At 37.0% G+C, this 22,242-nt stretch overlaps 1 protein-coding gene across 4 annotated transcripts in view; it reads right to left on the reverse strand.

Annotated features, from left to right (window-relative positions):
• Positions 1–22,242, reverse strand: part of SLIT2 (slit guidance ligand 2) — a gene marked incomplete at both ends in the record, with an annotated part of 320,456 nt that overhangs the window by 113,803 nt on the left and 184,411 nt on the right. For 2 of the 4 annotated variants that reach the window (XM_080940387.1, XM_080940386.1), the window contains 4 exons: positions 973–1,111; positions 3,617–3,780; positions 6,657–6,728; positions 10,962–11,033. In XM_080940387.1, the coding sequence (XP_080796513.1) occupies positions 973–1,111; positions 3,617–3,780; positions 6,657–6,728; positions 10,962–11,033 (447 nt within the window). Of the gene's footprint in view, positions 1–972; positions 1,112–3,596; positions 3,781–6,656; positions 6,729–10,961; positions 11,034–22,242 lie in introns of all 4 variants that reach the window. The other 2 variants (XM_080940384.1, XM_080940385.1) reach the window with 1 other exon arrangement.

The raw sequence follows: 22,242 nt of genomic DNA on the forward strand, positions 1-22,242 counted from the left end.
GAGGCCCTGCATAAGATCATGTCTCTTAGCCCAATATTCCAAAGTCACTATGAACCCATACTATATCTGAAAGTAGTGAAGGCAGACCTTGTAAGGTAAGATTATTGTCATATAAAGGAAATAGAACTGGTTAATTTATCCAGCAATTAAACAAATGTGTTGAATAAAAGCAGTTTTTGAAAATAATAGGTTTATATTCTGCTTTTATGGAAAATTGTTCCTACTTAGGCAAAAAAAAAAAATCTAAAGCTGATAATGATGTTACTATCTAGAAGTGGCTCATAAAATGGTGACATTATGGTCTAGATTGTTAGAGACACCTTCTTTATTAATGCTTCCTATGATGATGACATTCTGGATTGCATCTTACATGCGTTTCTTTTATCTAAATGACTTCGATTTCACAAGGACATTAACATTCATCCTATGAAATAAAGGTATATAACAGTCTAGAGAATTTGTCGTTTGATAGAGGTAGTAACTGGGCCACTTATCTAGCTAAATAATAGACTTGACCTTTGCTACAGTCTAGCACATTCCATACATTACATGCTCTTCCCATTAAAGTGGGACCACGACACTTCAATTTAAACCTTGGCTTTTGAGAAGGTAGCTCATCTGCTAGGAGGGCCTTATTTACCACTATTGGCCCCTATGTTTTCCATTGCTTTAGAAGAACAACATCAGAAGACGCATAAGACCTAAAGGTAGGATGATATAGGTGCACCCACTGTCTCCACAGCAGCCTTTTGAAGAGTTGTCCTAAAAAATATATTCCTTTTCATTCTACTGCTGATATCGCCTAACAGTTTCAACTAAGTATTTAACTGAACCGGTTCATACTCTTCAGACAAACCACTGGCCTAGGCCACTAAACAGAATTGTCTTGTATTAACTCACATTTCCTGAGAGAATATCATGGGCGGATTAGTAGGAAGGTTGAAAAAGAATTAGAAAGTCCAAGGCACATACATTTCCGTGATGGTCTCGGGCAGATTTGTGGGGATCTCAGTGAGGCCTTTCCCCCGGCAATCTACGATGTTGTTGCTACAGGTACAAGCAGCAGGGCAGTGCAGGACACTACAGGACGGAGCCATGAAGGACTGCTGACCTAAAGGACAAAGAGACAGACAGAAGAAATCAATGGCAGCTAGACATTTCTCTTGAATTCCACACTAGAGAGACACAAGAAACATGCAGACTCTGCTCAGTTAAGAATGCAGGAGACAGAGATCAAATTCTCTCACACTTTGTCATTAAATAAACGTTCCTAATATTTGTGGAATATATGCATATATATTTTTTTAATAAATTGCCAAAAAAATTGTAAGACATTTTAAAAGAATTGTTTATTTTACATATAACCATATACTGTAGCTGTCTTCAGACACACCAGAAAAGGGCATCAGATCCCATTCAGATGGTTGTGAGCCACATTGTGGTTGCTGGGAATTGAACTCAGGACCTCTGGAAGAACAGTCTGTGTTCTTAATCATAAGTCATCTCTCTAGCCCCAGATTTTAAGACTTTTGAACTTGGAAAAAAATTAGTAAGACTAAATTCAGATTCAAGACCTGAATTCTATTTCCAAAAACAGTTGCTTCATCAGAATAATTCATATCATTTCTAATCAAATTAATGGAGCTTGTAGCATAATTTACTTTGTTTCTTAAAAAAAGAAATACAGAGGACTGCCGTTGTGGTTGACATAACTGTTGACCAAATTAAGTTATGCTACGCCAACAAATGCAGCAGAAAACTGGATAGTGGTGTCTGGACAGACTCAAAATCCCTTTCTTTGAAGTTATTATAGTAATTTGTGGTATGTCATTCTGTAATTGCCACCCGAACGATTCCTTTCAGGGCTTTCTCTGATAGATACTTTGGCTCCAATCAGTCACCTGCAGTTATGCAATTTCCCTCTTCAGTGTTTGAAAGCAAAAGTATCTGAAATCAGATTTCCTGACCTGACTAATGGAAACCAGAACCGCATCAGCGAGGCTGCATCAAACAGGCACCTGCTTATGCATGGTTTCTGGAGGAAATCAGGAATCCCCTCTGGGATCTTCTGGAAATGGTCCATCCCAATGGGAGAAAAGTGCCAGGAAGAGACAATGGGCTAGCTGCTAAACCCATCCCTCCACACCAGCTCTCAAACTACGGCAATATTCTAAATCTAAAAATGTGGGAGGGACAAAACACACCACACAGTTAACTTGCCTTCTTCCTCATCTGAAGGCAGCAAGGAAAAAGCAAAAAGAGAAAGACGGTGGTTAGTAAAGAACTGTTAGCAATCAGACATACAGAGAACATTTGATAGCACTGAGCAAGATGCACATAAACACCCAAAGACAGCTTTAGATGTTCAAGTCTGAGCTAGCAATTTTCCTCAGTCACTGAAACATGTTTTTGATGTCTGGGATCCTTCCCTGAGCACGAGTAAGGAGGACAAGAACTCCTTAGACACCAGAATAAGGGATTTATAAGTTACCTTATAGAAAACAGAATTTCATTTGGATTTAGCATACACACATTAAGCCTATAATGTCAAATTTTTGGTTACTTATAACAGACTATAAAAGATGTACCAATATTGGATAGACTATTGCATTGCTTACAGGCAAAAGACAAGATGATCGTGGTGAAGTTTTAGTGCTGAACCTTTGTTTTACAGATGTTTTCATCTGTGACTGGTTGAATATATACATCTGTGTAATCCATAGATATGAAAAGCCAATTATATAGTTATTTCCAACTTTGTGTGGGGCATGGTGATGTAATAATACAGTGCAAGAGCTCTTGCCAAGATATATGAGGGCCTGTGTTTGATCCCCAACACTATGAAAAGTATGTTTCATTATATTGAATCAACTGTTCTGAAGCAGATCTAGCCACATATTCATAAATATAAAATCATATATGTGTATATAATATACTTGTGCACATACATATGTATGCATATAAAGACTATATAAGTTGAGATCCATAACTGAATAATATAAAATTTTAAAACTTAACCATTTTTAGCCATATTTTAGTTTCCAATATAGAGAGATTAATTGATACTGTTCACATAGTGTTTCAAGAGACTGGAAATTTGACAGCTATGTGAAATATTTAGATTAATACTACTTAGACATACAGAACACAGCAAATGCTAGCAACTGATACATTTGGCTTACAGACATCTTGGTACTTAAGGTAGTTATATATTTATTTTATGTACAATTGAATCATTAGAAGCATATATCTCTAAATAGTTACCTCAAAATGTTATAATTACAATTGAGTTGTATTGAATTTTTAGAGTAAATATCTGGGGATTATCTACTCATTTTCATTAGTTAGGCAAAAGTTGATAATAATCATTAATCAAAATGAAAATAACAATTCACAAGTATTGCTACAATCTAAGAATTTCTTACATACCCATGGGTGAAAATGGAAGTGTCTTGCATACAAGTGACCAGTAATTACCCAGGTACACATATCCTAGAATATTATCCAGTGAGCCATGAGGACTCACTGGAAAACAAATCTGAAACTTGGACATTTGAGTTCCTCATACCTGTTACACAATCATGTAAAAAAAATACTGTAACCTCACTGATCTTACCACTGCAGACAAATTCTCGTTTTTGAACCTCTGCCACATTATGGCCCCTCAGATGGGATGGACCCATACACTGAGTGTACAAGCCCACCCTTGGCCTTTGGCGAAGCCAGTCCGAGAGCCAGGCCAGGTGGCAGTCGCAGTGCAGGCTGTTGGAGTGGAGTCGGCTGAGTGAGAAGAAGGGGTTCAAAACAAGACAACGGGAGATGGTTAATTCAAAGCTTGTATTAAAAACATAATTTTATTCTTTTTAATCAACACAATACGCACACATCTCAGGGAATTGCTGTGCAGATTTTTTTTCTCTGATAGTTAAATTGATTCACAGACATGAGTCAAATCCTTTACTTATTTAAGCAAAACAATAGGACCATGAAATTTTGTCTATATCAATTCAAATGGGTAAGAACCACAACTTCCCCAAAACGAAAAAAACCAAAACCAAAACAAATAAACAACAACAACAACAACAAAAAAACCACAACAAAAGCCCCAAACAAACAAACATCAAAGCAGCAGAAATTATTCTGCTGCCTCAGCATAATGAGGGGTAGACCTGAGCTCTGGACACAAAGAGGCATGCAGGGAGAGTATTTATAACAGAAGCTGTGGCGTACAGGCCAAATGTTAGCAAAGTCCTACCTACCGTTACTAGTTTCTATGTTAAAGGCTTACAGAGTTTTTTCAGCATGGCAATATTTTGTTAAAATGAAATAGAACAATAATTCTATATGAGACAGTACTTTTAATATACCTTTTTAAATATCTCCTCTTCCTTCCTCCTTCCCTCCTTCACTGCTGCCTTTCTCTCCTTTCCTCCCTCTCTATGTCTCTGATTTGGTTTGTCTCTCCAGCTCCCTCTCTCTGTCTCTCTGCCCCCCCTCTCCTGTTTCTGTCTTTTTCCCTCTCTTACTTTCTCAGAAAAAGAATAAGCTGAATTTGGCTCTTAGGATCTAGCTCCAAAGGGCAAACAGGAAAATTCAAAGGCATCAGCACCCAGGAGGGAAGGAATTAATGTCTTCTTTATGTTGCAAGGATCTGTGCAAGATCATGGATTTTTTCCAAATTGCCAATACTATGTCTCCATTAATAAAATATCATGCAAATGTATCCACTAAATTAGGTAAATGATTTTAAACTGGCTTTTATGTTTGCTCAAACTAAAGAATGGGGCACCTAATGCTATAAATCAAAGCATCATTCCTAGAATTGTCTATGACACAGTGAAACCATTTTAGCCCCTTTTAGCTGATGTGTTCAATTCTAACCCAATAATGATAATGGATAGTAAAACATAGAACTCAGACTAGAAAGATAATCGGGGTATAAAAATGGAATTTCTAAGTACCAATAATGCCATAGAAAAAAATGAGCTTGCCAAAAGGGAGAGAATTTAAGGTTAAGTGGTGGCTTCGTTCCCCTTGAGCCCGTGAGTGAGAACCAGGCTGCTTTGCATGAAAACTCTAAGGGATACTCTAAGGTCATACAGGAGATGTTGGGAAAAGTGAGTGAACCCTTCCTCAGTTTGCTGAGACTTTGAACCACTAGCCTTCGTAGCCTCCCTTCCCTCCTCCACAACCCTTTTCCAGATACACCCATCTAAGCACTGTCTCTTACTAGGTTCACACCCAATGTAGAGTGAGGAAAACACTCAAAACACTTTAAAGTCCATTTGGAAGACAAGCTGGCATACGGCTACCTGCCGATACGGACACTGAAATGCAATCACAGATTTCTTTAGACTTTCAGTAGATGTATTGTTTTGGGGGATGAAAATCATGATTGTTTCTTTTCACACACATTACATAAAGAGTATAAAAACTGATTTTGTCAAATATGGTTTAAATAAATAAGGCTATTAATTAATCTCACTCTCATATGGAAATAAAGTATAGTCATTAAATTAGTATTGCCAAGATGCTAAAATATTTATAATTCAATGTCCTATATTTTTTCCTAAGGTAAGGTCTCACTGTGTTTATCTTGGAACTCACTACGGAGACAAGAATGCTCTTTAACTCGAACTATACCTGCGTCTGCTACCTGAGCACTAGACTAAGGGCTTAAGCCTTTAATACACAGCTCAATGTGTATTTATTTAAGAAATAATAATAATCAGAAGAAATAAAATGAGTGTTTTCGATCAAAGCTGTCTGGTTGGTTGTTGATTCACTCGTTCTATTTATTTGTGTAAGGGAGACTCTCCTGCCATCTGCCTCGCTTCGACCTCACTTCGAGGCGGAGATCATCCCTGAGCACCCAAACTTTCTAGCTCATCGTTCAAATGATGACACCTTAGCACTTCCAAGCCGGCTTCCGTTATGTGCTATGGAAAATGAGAAGCATTTTAAAAATCACTTTCCCACCCCAACTCGAGGTCTTGGGTTTTATTCCTGCGTTTCCAGTAATAACTTCTTAGGTTTCAGTGACTTTGAAACTCAGTTCATCAGAGATCCATGTCTTAAAATATGAAAATTAGATATCTACACACTGGGATTTTTTTTAATCTTTTTTTTTTCCTGGAGAGAGGAAAATAGCTGTAGCCCATACATTATTTCACCAAGATCTCTTAGTGACTGTGAGTAACCCTGGAAAGATATTTTTAAATATAAATGCTGACACAGCTTTAATTATCCAAGCACCAGTGGGCGATGCCCTGACTTTACATTACAGAGAGAACTCTGGAGCACAATTTAGCTGTATTAGGTCTGCTTCTAATACAGTAATAAAATCATAAAGATTTCCCATTTATCATTTCTGACAGCCAATCAAGGAGTCTTCCATTCCTTAATGAAATGTGACCTCTGCAATAGCTCAAAGTAAATGTTTTATTTTACTCCAAACTTTCTGCAATGCATGTCATTTAGGAGGAAGCCTTCGAGTTTTTGGAGTAACAGTGCCTTTGCTAAAATAGCATCTTTTGACTTCTCAAGTTTCCTGTGCCAGTATGAACTAGTGGCCTTTTAGTATACTCCTTAAAAATTGGACCAAAGAAACAGCGCAATTAATGAAACCCGTCTTTCTGTGCATTTTGACTACTTACAATGTCCTAAGTTTAGGCATATGGTTGAAACTTGCCACTGAAAGTCTAGTGATATTGTTATTGTTCAGAGTGCTGTAGAATAAAGAAAAAAACAGTTAAATTTTTTAGTTAGATATGGGAAGCAAGTGACCATTTTTTATTAACATCAAAAACTTCTCCTGACCTCATTGAAGCAAACGACTAATGTCCCCGTAGAGACACTATAGAGAATTTGCTTTGTTAGAGAAAAGATGTTGGTTAACTTCCATAGTTCAGCACATTACTATGCATTCAATTTTATTTAACACTTGTCATACATGTATGACTTAGGTCAGAACAGTTATATCATATGACACTATGGCACGCAAGCCTGCTGACCACAGTAGAGTCAGTTAGAAGACCTCATGTTACACTTCTTTGTTTAATTAGTGCGATGGAAATTTACACTGATGAACACTCCAGGTTAAATTTCATGCTGGCAACACATAGTCATTATTAGAGAGGATAACCCAATGTCACTTTTCTGTGGACAATGGCTACTCCAGATATTTGGATGTAAAACCATGAATCTTTATTTGACTTTTTCATTATTTGAGGATGAAGTGGCTTGTTTTGGCATCATAAAAAACTTCGATGTCATCTGCTTTAGTGGCTGCATGGTATGCTGTGCTTTATATAATTATTTTGGGGCACAGTTTTAGCCACCATATCTTGAGGAAGAGCCAGGAAAATGGGTGGTCAAAGGAGTTTTTGTAAAAAAGGTATAATTTTTGCTTGTTTCAGATTGCTCCTGCTTTCCCTTAATATAAGTAAGGTCAATTTAATTATTTGTGGTTATTTTGAAGATAGAAAAGAGAATTAACTGAATGTGAATCCCCTTGAGGAGTAAAAAATTTTTCCTTCAAATCTCAGGATCTATTATGGCATTTGACAATAGAAAAGAGAATTAACTGAATGTGAAACCCCTTGAGGAGTAAAAAATTTTTCCTTCAAATCTCAGGATCTATTACGGCATTTGACAAGTAGTTCATGGAGCCCGAGCATAAGAAAATGTTAGATTTTACACAAGACCATGCTCTGTAGACGCCCATAAATTTTGCAGTTTTGTATATGACTTGAGTTCATGAAGTTAGCTATACTATTTCTAAATACTTTTCAGATTGGGTAGCAAAGACAGTCAGTCAGTGTTTTAGGTCCTCAGATGATGTGATCAATGTTACTACGAATCACATCCCCATCTGGGGAAAATACTGTCTGGCCATCAAGGCCAACCATTTACAGTTTGCATAGAGAAGGTTTGTAAATGTACACCATCTACTTCAAATACAGTGGAATCACATAAAATAGCAGAATTAATTAGTGGTACTTTTAAATATAGGAAGAAGATTGATATAAAAATTTCCAATTCAAGGTTCCTGAGAAAGTCAGATTGTTTGGCTACTTTCCAAGTAAGCATTAGTTATGCCAACTGAGAAAATAATAATTTCTAGATTGTTAAGGAGCTCGATGTCCTCCGTTGTCAGTCTCCCTTTATTGAAGACCTGGAGGTTTTGTTAAACATGTTATAATATAGGCCTGACCAAGGAGATAAGAGGAGAGAATAGACCAAAAGAAAGAAACACTCAAGTGCGTTTGCAGACCACACAAGGGAATGTCTGGTATCTTTTTGTCTCTGTTTCTTGCCCCTTCCATCATTGGTCAAGTCACTTCATTAATGCTAATTGTAGGATCCCCACAGACTGCTCCATTTAAAGATCTGTGCAAACACTTCACAAGGATCCAATGTCATCCACCTGGGCTTTGTCGGTATCTCGTTCGCATGGGCAGAAACCTGAGTATTCTGGCAATCCAAACTCAAAGAACTTTCTGCTTCCACAGCTCACTCCTGCCCTCCTCAGCCAAACTGGAGTAGCAGCACTTCTACATGACCCCAGACTATTGCAAGGAAAAGAAACCTCTTTAACCCACACCAGCACTCTGTATCTTTTGTTTGTCTAATTCATCTCTGTAGTTGTTTCAGTTTCAAAAGGGTCTTGATTTCAACTGATGTCTCTTCCCACCCTCAAAATGTAGGCTTACTTGAAATAACTAAAGTCTTTGAGGGGAGAAGACATGATAAAATTTGATTTAGGGAGATGTTTTATGAATATGTTCTTCATATAAGCCAATTTATTTTTTCAACCTCAAAATTTTCTCTTTGTTACGGGAATATATTTAATATAAAAATACATCTTGATGCAAAACTATGAAACGTTACCCTTGAAATGCTGAACTATATGGTAGGGCTTTGATGATGATTTTGTTACTCTTATTTTTTAGTGCCAAGCAAGAGCAGGACTTGGCAGAAAGTCTGGTACCTAATAGACATGACTCACGATGCTTCTATTTAATTAAATTATGCCTATATTGTAGACAGAAGAAAAATCTGTAAAACTAGCAATTTTTTTTTTCATTTCTGTGTCCAACGTCCAATAAGAAAGAAGAAAGTTCTTAGGGATACACTTGGTTTTGAATGGTTTTTAGAGTTTCTCTTCATTGTTAGGAAAAATATGTAGTTAAGGTTACATTCTTTAACCAGAGTTCCACAGGAATGGAGCTTCCTGTGAGCGATTCAACTGACTTTGCTCTCATCTGCTTCAACTTCTCTCTTGGCCTTGTAGCCTTTATTAACCACCTAAAATCCTCCTGCAGACTTTTTATTAGTGCTCGGCACGATTACAACATATCCTCTTGCTTTGCCTCAATATGGTCAGACAATCAAATATGCCCACGTAATAAAAATAAAATGCAAATTAAAATTCTGGGAATTTGGAGGCCCAGAGGAAGGTTAAGTTGCTATTCTACCATTTTTCACCCAAGGTCAGAAGATCAGCTCCTACAGGTTTAGAATTCTGCTCTTTTAGGAAGATTGCTTAGTATAGGTCTACTTGGTAGATCCGTCTACTCAAAGTTTTATCCCATTCTCCTTTATCAACCAGATTATGGAAAAATTGTTTAAATGGCTTAAATATATTATCTTTAAAATGTACATAACAGGATTATTTTCAAGACATGACTTTACAGTAAAACATTTAATTATTTTTAAAAGATAATCACATTTACTTGTACTATAAAATTCTAATTATTTTCATCTGCAAACAGGCTCTAAGCATTACACATCTCTTTAAGGTGGAATTAGGAGTCTCAGGATGTGCAGTAATGTTTCCTGGTCAATATTCAGAAATTCTACTAAGATGAAAATAACATGGAAGGGGGCTCTCGTATAATAATGCATAGTTATTTTCTCTATATGGAAATCATTTCTAGGTGTGGCGCTGACACTTGCTTTTCCTCTTGTTCACTCTCTCACCTCCCCCAGCCCCACCCCATACATAGGCAGCACAGTTGCTTGTACACAGGTTCAAAAGTGGCTTAAAACTCCAGTGTGTGTGAGCACTTTGTCTGCCTTTCCAAAAGAAAAAGGAGTTTTTTCAATAGTAGTAAAAATGACTTTCATGTACAGAACATGAGAAACACTTGAACTTAATTTCTATCAACTCTTTAAAATAACTCTGATCGGGGGCAGGTGGAAACTACCTTCATCGAAATACAAAGAATGATCACATAAAAATAATTAAAATAAATTATCTTCATTGAAAAATTGTTCATTTATTTTCAAAGGCTGAAAAAAATCCCCAATTAACCACACCACCCCAATTTTTAAGGGTCTTAATAATTTCTGTGCAACTCTTAACAAATTGATGAGAAAATCAAAACTTCACGTTCAGAGCAAGGCCAGATGTCTCACTATATTATAGATGAAAATAAAACCCGAGAAATATTTTTTACTCAAGGAGAATAGAGGTGAAGGCTCCCGAAATGGATCTCCTCTGTGACTCACTCAAATTAAAAACTCAATTTCAAAATAAACAAACAAAAATGAAGTTGATTTACATTATCATGCAAAACCGCATGATTAAATAAAAACACTTTTCCATACTAATGAAAAACTATATTAGTAAAAAGGGGGTGGTTTTGTATTTATATCTTAACATTTAGAAATTTGGGAACTTCGGAAAGAAATGCCAATTATGAAAATATTCTATCAAAACAACAAAACAGACCTTTCAAACGTTTTTAAATACAAAACGTCTACATAGAAATACATACATGGTTTTGCCCACACACATCTTCACTCTTCTGTGTCTTCACAAGTTTTTAATAAGTATTTTCTTGTTAAGAGAACATTTTGACGCGCGACTATTAGAAAGTAGCTAAGTCATCACATTGCAACTCACTAGAAACAATGCTCCAAGGAAGAGAGGAACAGGAACAAGCCATACTCACAGTACTTCCAGATCGCGCAGAGCTCTGAACGCCCCATCTTCAATGCAGCTGATCTGGTTGTAATCCAGTTGCCTGTTAAAAGGATTAAAAAACTCCATGTAACAGAAAGGAACAGAAGCAGGGTGCAGGAGACATGAAGACTTCTGAAGGGGCACAGAAGCTCTGACCACACTTCCTGAAATGCTCTCTCACACACACTCCTCTGCTTAAGAATGGCACAAGCCATCCCGCCCGCTCTGTGCAGCGGCTGAGATCTCTTTTTTTGTTCTGAACTGTCTGTGCAGATAGCAGCTCTTGGAAGGCCCCAGTAAATAATAACTGCTCCTTATATTAAATGCCATAGGAATGCAATTTCATTACATCAAGAAAAGCTATCCATTAAGAGCTTTCAGCGTCGTCTTGCTGAAACAATTTCATTAAGGTAAAGGGCTGTAAATCACTTAATGTCACATGCACCCCCTCAGTGACCTAACTGAGTCCATTTATCAGAGAAGCCCAGCTGCATGTTAATTTCACTATCCTTGGCAAGAAGGAGCAAGCCTACTTTGAGGTTTTCATCCTTTAGAGACGGTTTTCTTAAGACTCCAAACTGAAAGCGAGGGACCATGTTAGGCGCCTCCCCACTACGCCCAAACAAGACCACACATTACAAGCTTGAAGTCACCGTGTGTGGGTCATCACCTCTTTCTAAGTTTCCATTTACTGTTACACGCAAATCCCCTGAAGTGTCAGTCTACAAGTTTTTGAGGTAAGAGACTTTCAGAATGTGATTCTCGAGGAAAATAGTGTATACAATATCAGAAAATGAATTTATTAAAGCTTAAATAAAAATCTGATGCCAATTTTAGCCCCCAAATAACAACACCACCAACAAAAATCAACTGTAAGTACTTCATTGCAACAGCATAGAGTATGAATATAATTTTACCTGGTAAGTGCATTAAATGATATGTAACCCATACAAAAATTTCTTCACTGCTTTAAATACTGAACACAAATATTCAGCGGAAGAAGGAACACGACTGATGTTTCAAAGTTGGTGAAGTTTGTGGTTTTTTTTTTTTTTTTTTTTTTTTTTTTTTTTCCTGATGAATGTGTTTGAAATTAACAAGGTGTGGGCTAAGAGGAATGGAGGGAGGAGAAACGGGAATCTGCGTATTGTATGAGAGGACAGTCTAAATTCAATAATTAAAAAAATTAATTTACTATCTCGAAATAAATCTACATTCAACTCCCATTTCCAAAAAGCAGTTCGGACACCGGCACCTTGATGCTTAGAGATATTACTATTCCAGTAAAGAAAACATATTTCAAGCTTCAGTTGAGACAGCAGCGACATGTTAGCCCTAAGGATGGGTATGGAATGTGGACATCCAAGCATGAGATTTTAATTGTCATATAAATGCATCTTGTCCTTGTTTCAAGTCCAGAAGTCACCAAGAGGTCTAACGCACTGTCAAAGATGGCTCTCACAAGACTGTTTGAACACTCTGTAAAACAGCCGGGTCTCTCTGATGGCGACTGAAGAGGGGCAGAGATTTCGTCTGCAGACCTTCGTGAAGGCCTCCTTGAGATCACTTACTTAGAAGTGACATATGTACGGGATATTTCCTGAATGCCACATCTCATTTTAAGTAAGTCTCCAAGGGACACCACATAGACAACACTACCTTGATGCTATCTATATAAAAACACAGTATAGGACAATATAAAGGCATGCCCATTCTGGGAATGTTACAGTTCCACTACTTGTATGAATCTAAGCTTTCCCTCAATACCAGTCAGGACTCTTACCACTGTAATACTTGAAAGCTTTCTGCACTTATTAGGAAGTAATGCAAAAGTATACGTTCATTTTCCAGGAAGACATTTAAATCTCCATGATATAATATGGCTACCATGGTTCCAAGAAAACACTTAGGATTCTTGAGCGCTTTTGATTTTTAAAGATTAAATTCATTTAACAATTACGTTAATAGCCTTTTTTTATTCCAAAGTGCTAAATATATGTCTGCACTACTATTCTCTAACCTCTTGAACAATTTATCAAAGCCATTTAAATTAGTACAGTGGCATGAAGTGTTACCCTTGACACGCTACAAAAGAGAAATTGTTTCCAGACAAATTGACAAAATCTTTTAATGCTATCAAATTTGCCTAATGCAGTCTCCAGGTTAATCTGTAAAAGGGTGAGCTGTATGCTTGCCCATATCTTTTTATCCTTAGCTGTCAATGTATAAATCAGCGCTGACACAGCTTCTTTTAAATCACGCATACAATGCACCAAGGGGAATCTGGAGCAATCCAGAAAGCGCTCAGGCGAATCCTGCTCTACCAGGGCTGAAAAAACCCATCACCTTTTTTATGCCAGAATTTGCACTATTGCTGCAAACTTTGGGCTGTGTTTTGTTATCATGCATGGTTACAAGTTTCTCCTGACAAGTATGTCTGCATCTCCTGTGGTAAAGACATCAGGAATGCTTCAGACTCATGGGATATGTTTTTCTCATATATCTTGCAACTGTTGCCAAATCTCAGATCCCCTATTTGCCAAGGATGAATATACTTCCTGGAATTGTGAGAAAAAAAAGATAAGCAAAGGAGTGGATAATTTGTTCAGCAACTGTGAGTTTTGTTCTACTCAACAGAGGGGCGACAGAAAACCTTGGACCAGCATGGCTGCTCATGAGAAAACCTTCATGCAGAACGACATTTGTCTTGAGGCCTCAGAATAAACTGTGTCAAAACTGTACAAAAGTAGAATTGATTTTAGGGTTTCTACACTCCTTTCCTGCACCTAGGATCTCTAACTCTGCTCATAGCCTTGTCTGGTGCCCTTCGAGTCTTGGGTGCGTGTTCATGCTGTAAACAAGAAAAGGGTCTGGTCTTGCACATAGGAAAGCCTGATTGCCCTTAGATTTGATTTGAAATTGCAACACAGAATGGTATGGGTTAAGAAATCCAGTTTCAATAAATTATGTAGCCAAAAAATTTAGTCTTTATAGAGTTCAAATGAGAAGAACATTAGGGAGAGTAGGCAAGATTGGCTGATAGTCTTATTGTATTTGAACTACTTTCTCACATGGGGGATTTTCATAATTATTTGAAGAAAGAACAGTTCTGTGCTGATGTTGTCTTTGACATTCAGTCCACCTGCATTCATATGGTGTTTTGCGTTTTCTCTCTCTTTTCCATTTTATAACCTTCACTTTGCATCAGTTCAAATGTAACATCTCCGGTCCAGTTGCCACTTCACTGTCCTAATTTGTGGGTTTGTGTTTTCAAGCACCACATAATTCCATGCAAATAGAGAGGTTGTTCGGAATCATCTTCTTCATCCTCATCTTCTTAAGCCTCAAGTCCTATGATTCTCTTTCCAGTGGTGGACAGAGATACACTGACTCCTGGGACATGCCAGGTTTCCTGTCTGATGGTCCCTAGGTGTGGAGGTTGTAATCGACAGACAACACCATTTGACAGCAGACTCGTACACTGGACAATACACTCTGACTCACACATAAAATTTATGAAGCCGATTTTGTTTTATTTCAGAGTAAATAGATGCTGAGTGTACTGAGTGGAAATAATATATCATCCTTGAAGCATTTAGTCTAAAGTATGTATAATAAATATAAAATGTTAAACACAATACAGCTAGGAATGCTGTGTTATTGTTAAAGTTTTCTTAAAAGATTTCATTATTTCCTTCCTTTAAAATTTAGCTACCATTCTGATTTTTAATATAATTTATACAACTTATTTCACAGTGTAAAATTTGAGTGATTTTATTTCTATTCATAGCCAATATGTACATTTCTATAGCATCAAATTAATAATGTTCAATTACTAATTAGCTTTTTTCCCTAAGAACTAGAAAATGTAAAAGACAGTTAACTGTTAAATACTACAGAACATTGAACTTATAATAAAAATAATGTATGGTCCAGGGGAAAAAAACATCCAATTTCTCAATGAAGTAAGTATAAAAATGCCCAAATTTTGTTGTATTTTTTCATTTCAGAAGCTAGAAATGGTGTGTCATTTCTATTGTTATTACAACATGAAAGACTCTAAAATTGCAATTTATAACACATCAAAGTGGTTGGATGATATAAAATTAAATTCTCTTTAATCTCTTATGTGTATAGTATTTTTTGGTAAGGGTAAAATTCAAAATTTAAGTGCATATAAGTTCCTAAATATACAAATCCATGCCAACCATTATTGAAACTGCATTATATGATTTAAAGAATAATACATAAAATATTAAAATAGCACAATTTGGACTATATCAATAAGCATTCTGAATACTACTTTCAATAACCACATGACTTCTCTCAGAACAAGAGTTCACCATGAGGAACCTAGTTTTGGGGCACTAGATGATAAGGTGAAAATCTATTCTAAAATACTTGGGATTTTGCATAATCTGATATGTTTTACAGTTTTTCAGGCAATGTTTTCTGTATTTCTGTATCTCGTTAACAGTAACCTCAAATTTTATTAGGCTACAATATGTTATAAACTTATATGCATTTGCTACATGAATATTGAAAAAAACAATTAGCCAGCTTAAAAGAGACAATAAGCAGGAGTCAACTGGAATGATATTTGAGTCCTGGAATTCCTAGAAAAACTAACCAAGCTGTTTGAAACTTAGACTGCTTATAGTAACAACATTTACTGACCACACAGTATATGCTATGTGCTGACTGTAAACAATCTCATTACACATCATAGTAATGTCAGAAGGTCAAAATTGCTGACACCTCAATGTCACAGGTGGAATAATAAGACTCACAAAGGCTGAGAGCTTCTAGGCAGTAAGTAGTAAATATTGTGTTTATATTTAGCCTTGGTTGGAATTGAGATCGACATATTTCTCAGACCCTCACGTAGCATCCAAGAGGCTAAGGAAGCAAATTCACAGTGCTTTTCTGCTTTAAGTAGAGTTTTAGAGAAATAGATGACCAAGATTCACAGAAGTAATGTATTTCAGAAAATTCTTCTAGGAGGGAGTGAATGAGTATAGAAATATATATACACATATCCACTGTTCTAAGATGGGGCTGAAATGTAGGTTTGCCTAGCATGCATTAAACCCTGGATTCACTTTCCAGCAAAATTTCCTATCAAAGTGGTCATATCTTTTTCTCTACTCAAATGGCAATTGAGTTTTATAGATGAAAGAACAGCTCCATGGGAAAAATTGTGAGAACAAGCCTATGAGGTTAAGGAGATATTTTCATGACCAGAGAAATTTGGGTTGGATCAGAAAGCCTCTGTAGAGAAACAACAACTCAAAGTGGAAAGCTTTTCTCACAGTCAGAATGTTCTAACTAGTTAGAATGACCAGAAACTATTCGATAAGCTCCCTTAGGTAAACTCTATATTCATATAGACCAGAGAACTGAGGCCCTGTTCGGCTTCATTCACATAGTTTGGCTTTTATATATTTCACAAACACATAATGAGAATAAATAAGAGGAGTTTGAACCTGGTCATTAGAACGTGAAATGAGTGTACCATGCAAAAAATATATAGTATCTTTGTTAATATTATCTAATCAGACTAAAGGCAGGAGGTCAAAATCAATTAAGAGCCTGCTGTAATAGTTCAGAGGTAACAAAGTGTTCTGACCCATGTCGGAGACATAGAAATCTGAAGGTCTGCTCTGTCTTACTGAACAACGAAGCAACCACACTAGGCAAATTAGCTGTTGTATAATAAACTGGCACAAGGGAATTCAGAGTCAATTGGCATTTCCTAATATATTTTAAGATACACTCCATTCATTATGTAGTCACAGAAGGAAAATCATTACTGAAGTAAAGTTGCTTCAAGCGCAGTAGAGACAAAAACAAAATGAAAAACTAAAAAAAAAAAAAAAAAAAAAAAAAAAAAAAAAAAAAGTTCGTTTGTTGGTTACCTCATTGTCGTTTTCGGGTTGGTCTCACATCTGATGCTTTGGGAAAGGATAAAAAGGACCGGACTGCAGGACCATGGAGAGTGCCCAAGAGTCTAAAAGTGGTTCATGCGAACCAGGACCCACACATTCCGTTTGCACCGAAATAACTTGTATTTATATTTGCCATCTGGGGCATATGCGACCCTCACGAAACTCCTGGCCTACTATCATTTGCTTGAAGAAGTATCTCTGTAGGTGGCTCAAAAGAGTCCATGACCTATTCGATTCCCTTGAGTTTTAATACAAGCCAAACATTAGGCAGAGCTTGTGGGTATCCTGGGGAACAATTGTGGGAGAAAGAGGGACCCCACAAGTAAATCCACACAATCAAATCATCTTGGCTCACAGGGGCTCAAAGACTCAAGTGACAATGAAGGAGCCTGAGTCTGACCTTGGTCCTCTGCATAGATGCCACAGTTATGTAGCTTGATCCTCTCAGGAAATGCCTAATGGTGGGAATGGGGGCTATTTCTAGCTTTCTGGACCCTTTTCCTCCTACTGGTTGCCTTAATGTGAGGGGAAGTATAACATGATATGCCATGTTTGTTTGACATCCATTGGAGGTCTACCATTTTTAAATGGGAATTGAGGAGTGGATCTGGGGAAAGAGGGGTGTTGAGGGACGGAGGGGCAGGAGAGGAGGGAGGGGTAACTGCTATAAAAATGTAATATATGAGAGAATATAAAAAAATAGACCACCCCCACCAATGAAGAGAGTTTCTTTTTCAAAGTATTTCTAGACTCAGGCCTAAGCGAAAGCCACTAGGAGAAAGCTGGATATAAACAGTTTTAATTTTGAATATATAGGTAAAGAATATTATTTTTAAGATAAGTTTGAAATGAAGGAAAGTTGATGGCTGACTAGAGAGGGTATTTGTAATTAGGCAATTAGGGCTTACAGCAGAGGTGATGAAATCTCTAACTCCTATGGGGAATTCACAATTCTCCTTTATGGTTACATATTACTTCTATCCTATTGGCAATTATGTAATTAATGATGTAAATAATGGAATTATGTAAATAATGATGAAGAAACATAGCAGGAAAGATTTCAAACTAGAGAAAGGTACAAAGTGTGTGGTAGCTTGGCTTTCTACATACCTAGATAAATTTGGCTGCAATTGCATTTTATGGGCTGGAGAGGATTCATTGCAAAGTGTAAAACTAAACTTAAACAAGATAAGACTGAAGAAAGAAAGGTGACAGCAATTCAGTGAACGGTAAAATTTCTAAACAATGCCTGTAGATTTGCAATAACAGATTAACTCTCTTTCCTGCCTGTCAATGAACAGTGTGTCCAAATTGGACGATTTTTCTCCGAAGTGTCATAGTCGTACATTTTAAGGCCCAAATGATGCCATGAGTGGCCTAAAAATATTATCTTGAATCATTCTGCGAATTATACATTTGCTTATAGATTAGTGCACATGAAATTATAGTAGAATTTTCTTCAGTGTTGATCAAAAACACAGTTCACCTTCCCCTACAGAACGCTGGCTTTGGTCTGTTTGTTTTGTTTTTCTTTGTTTTTTATTTAAACCACCAAGGATGATCTTTTTTCATATGAAAAGAGAATAAAATTCATAGCTGAGGTGTAATTGGAATTACAAAGTTGCAAGCCAACGCAAAGAGGGTGTCCACAGAGAGAATGGGGTTAGAAAACTGCACAGAGTGCATCTTGAAGGTGTGTACCAAGAGGAGGAAAGGAGCAGCAGGAATGTGGTTTCCTTTAAACACGAGCAAATGTAATTCTTATAAGAATCATATTATTTTCAATTTTGATTCCAAAATAAGAGAGAAAAAGTAGCTATCATGAGATTTGTGATATGAAAAATTACAACCAACTTATTTCCTTCCCAAATTTACGTCTTTATACCTCTTGTCATTAAATTCCAATGGCAAATAGAACATTTTTTTCTTATTAAATAAAGGACTATTAAGACATATCTGAACTCCTAAAGCACATGATATAAAAATAAGATCAAATTCCCAAAACTAAGGTGAAACTAACCAGGGATATTTTATTAGACAACAAGATCAACTGGAGATATCTAATCAGGTGCTTGAAAAAATACCATGCATGCTGTAATGTTTTCTTTCAACATTTGATTAAGGGAAAGCAAAGCTTTGTGACTTCACATTAAACCTATTAATTATATATACAAAACCTCTAAGGACGTGTTCTGCAAACATCGGTTAACTTTTTGAAGAACCATCCACTGTTAATGACAGGGTACCAATAGCTCCTATTTTGTGACTTTCAAAGCACATATGGAAATCCCACGAATGCTGCTGCTGGAAACTGTTAGTAACCTAATTATTTTGTTAACATTGCAATATGATTTTGTTTTCTTAATATCTGATGGTTTAAAATCTCATGATAAAGGAAACTGGTATAAGTTGTGATTGGAGGGGAAAGAGGTAACAGAAAAAAATACTAAAACCAATTTAATCCGGTGACCAAATAAAGATGTGTAACCAAAAATTTTACTTAGTTCTTCCCTGAGATGGTTAAGACCAAGATGAACCTCATCTGTCTGGGATAGTTTAAGGGAGGCTTGCCTGGAGAAAGGAAAATAAAATGTACTAATTTGCAAAATGTCCCCAGCAACCATTTCAAATTTCAACTTGAGAATATTTAGCTGGGCCTCAAGAGCAGATCAAGTGTCATAATTAGAAACCCTGTAGGAATGGGAACTGTTTTAGATCAGGTCAGAAAGTGCAAAATCAGCTCACCATCTGACTTAATAGGGGGACCCCAGTGAAAGAGCTAGAGAAAGGACTGAAGGAGCTCAAAGGGTTTGCAACCAATGGAAAGAACAACATTATCAACCAACCAACCAAACCCTCCCAGGGACTAAAACACCAACTACTGAATACACATGGGGAGACCCATGGCTCTAGTTGCATATGTAGCAGAGGACAGCAGTGTCTGGCAACAATGGGAGAAGAGACCTTTGGCTCAATGAAGGCTTGTTTCCCCATTGTAGGGGAACGCCAAGGCACTGAGGTGGAGAGGGTGGTTGGGAGAGGGAGCACCTTCATGGAGGCAAGTTGGGGGGGGGGTAACATTAGAAATGTAAATCAAGAGAATATCCAATGAAATAATAATAATAAAAAGGAAGTGGCAAATCTGAAAATTGTATTAGACTGGGGCAGGGTGGGACTGCAGAGGGGAGTGGTCCAGGGTGCTCCTGCAGGGAGGGAGTGCTCCAGGGTGAAGTGCTCCAGGAGCCAGGGTCCTGGCTCTGCTCAGGCACATATTCCGCTTGAGCTGATTTTTCTCTTTTAGCCTCTGAATAATTGTGCAGCTGTCATTGGAACACCACGCAGGACAACCTACTTAGAGTGAACACAAGGGCACAATAAAGATGACCACACACCTTCCCTCTGTCCCAGTCAGCACTGATATCCCCACCAATGGTATGCAACTGATTCACTGATGTCTGCGGCTAGTAGTTTGAGAATAATGTAAATTCAATTTTATACTTAAAAATTAGAAAATACGTTTGAATGTGGAAAAAAATCTATACCCTGCCCTGCAAAATGAGAATATTTTTGACAGTATAGTTTGAGAATAGGTGTTTTTCATCTTATTTAGTGCTACCATTCCGGTCCACACTGTATCTTAAGCGTCCCTTCATCTCCAGAGACATAAATTTCCAAAGCAGACTCTGTGTGAAAGCTGTCAGTCAGCATCTCTGACATGCGAATTCCTGGTGTCTCAGCACTGCCATACTTAGTAAGAAAACTATCGCGTCCCATGTCTTCCCTTACAAAAAACCAAACACATTCCATTTCTTATACTCACAAAATTAATGAACCAAAGCTCCATTCAACTTTGCTTTTATACAAAGTTCTTTCTCAATTTACACCTATCTACTGTTCACCAACAAACACAAAAGACTTTTCCTTAGATTTGTCCCACACTCTTTGAGGGTCTTTCTTCCAGGGTTCTCTGAAAACTTACAGTAATACTTTTAAGGTGTTCCACCTTAATCCCTAAAATATTTGATCTCTTATTAATAAACTATTGTTTTGTATTATGTTCATTTAATATTTTATGCATATTTTCTGTTTCAACTTGAAGCTCCATGCCTAATCAACTCCTAATAGAATAGCCATATGCATGTTTAAGTAATATTTTCATCATGTTCTAATATTAAAACTTATCTTATATTCTACTAGGCTGTCTCCCTTGTAAGTCATCTGTCATGGATAACTTTAAGCAATCATTCACTGAATACTTTTATAATGAAACACAATGCTAAAGTTTCCCAGCATTTTTACTACTTTAAAAGATCTCCGCATATCATTTGTCTAATAGCCACAACAAACCCGAAAAGCTACCATTCATTTCGTGAAACTAAATACTAAGGTACAAGAAGGTTTGGATGATTGTGTCTCTCTAAAAATCCAAAATCCAGCAAGACGGTCTGAAGTGGTAACCCTACCCAGGGCAGCATGTGGGACAGTCTTTGAATTTGAAAGAAAGGAAGGAAGAAAAAAACCTCATGAATGTATGTGGGGGAGGTTAAAAATGTTCATTTCTCACGGCAGCCAGCTGACTCACTTTCCCCAGAGTCTCTGAACTTTTGCTTCACGTTAAATGAAGAAAACACATTTTAAAAAATCCCCTGTGATGGGTCAATACTCCCAAATGTTGAATTAATTAAGAGGACCAGAATATTTGAATACTTAAATACACTTTTACTAAGCAATTAATGACAGGCTTGTAAAGTTTCACATGATATTCTGTGAGGGTGGTCAGTTATACTCATTGCAACTTGAGTGGATACAACCCAGACATTCTTACCTAATACCAGATCCACACATAATACACCGAAACAGATTGGATCACCCTATGTCAGCAAATCCAACCCAAGCAGTCTCAAAGTTCTAGGTAGTAAAGCAGAAGAAATCCTTTTTGTCTGAGTGCCCATAAAAAATCACTGCAGTCATAATGTTAATGGGTTTGTATATTTATGGTCACAAAACTGTGGTTTTCTGTCTTTACTTATGTTCTCAGAAAGCATAGATTCAGGGTCAAGAAAAACACTTTTTTTTTTTTTTTTTTTTTTTGAGGAGATGGAAAGGCTCAAATCTTTGACCAGATCAACACTTGTCCTTTTTGACAAGGGACAACATCTGTCTCACTTTCACTACCAGAGAAAAATGGTACTGAATTCTCCCATGGAGGAATCAGAATATCAGTTCATTCTTGAAAAATTGCCTCCACTGTTTATGAACAGCTTAAAAACATTGGATCATGAGTTACTCATGACACACAGGGACTTTTCATCCCTACATTCC

Source organism: Micromys minutus (assembly GCF_963924665.1).
Source record: "Micromys minutus genome assembly, chromosome: 1".
NCBI classification, from domain to species: Eukaryota; Metazoa; Chordata; class Mammalia; order Rodentia; family Muridae; genus Micromys; species Micromys minutus.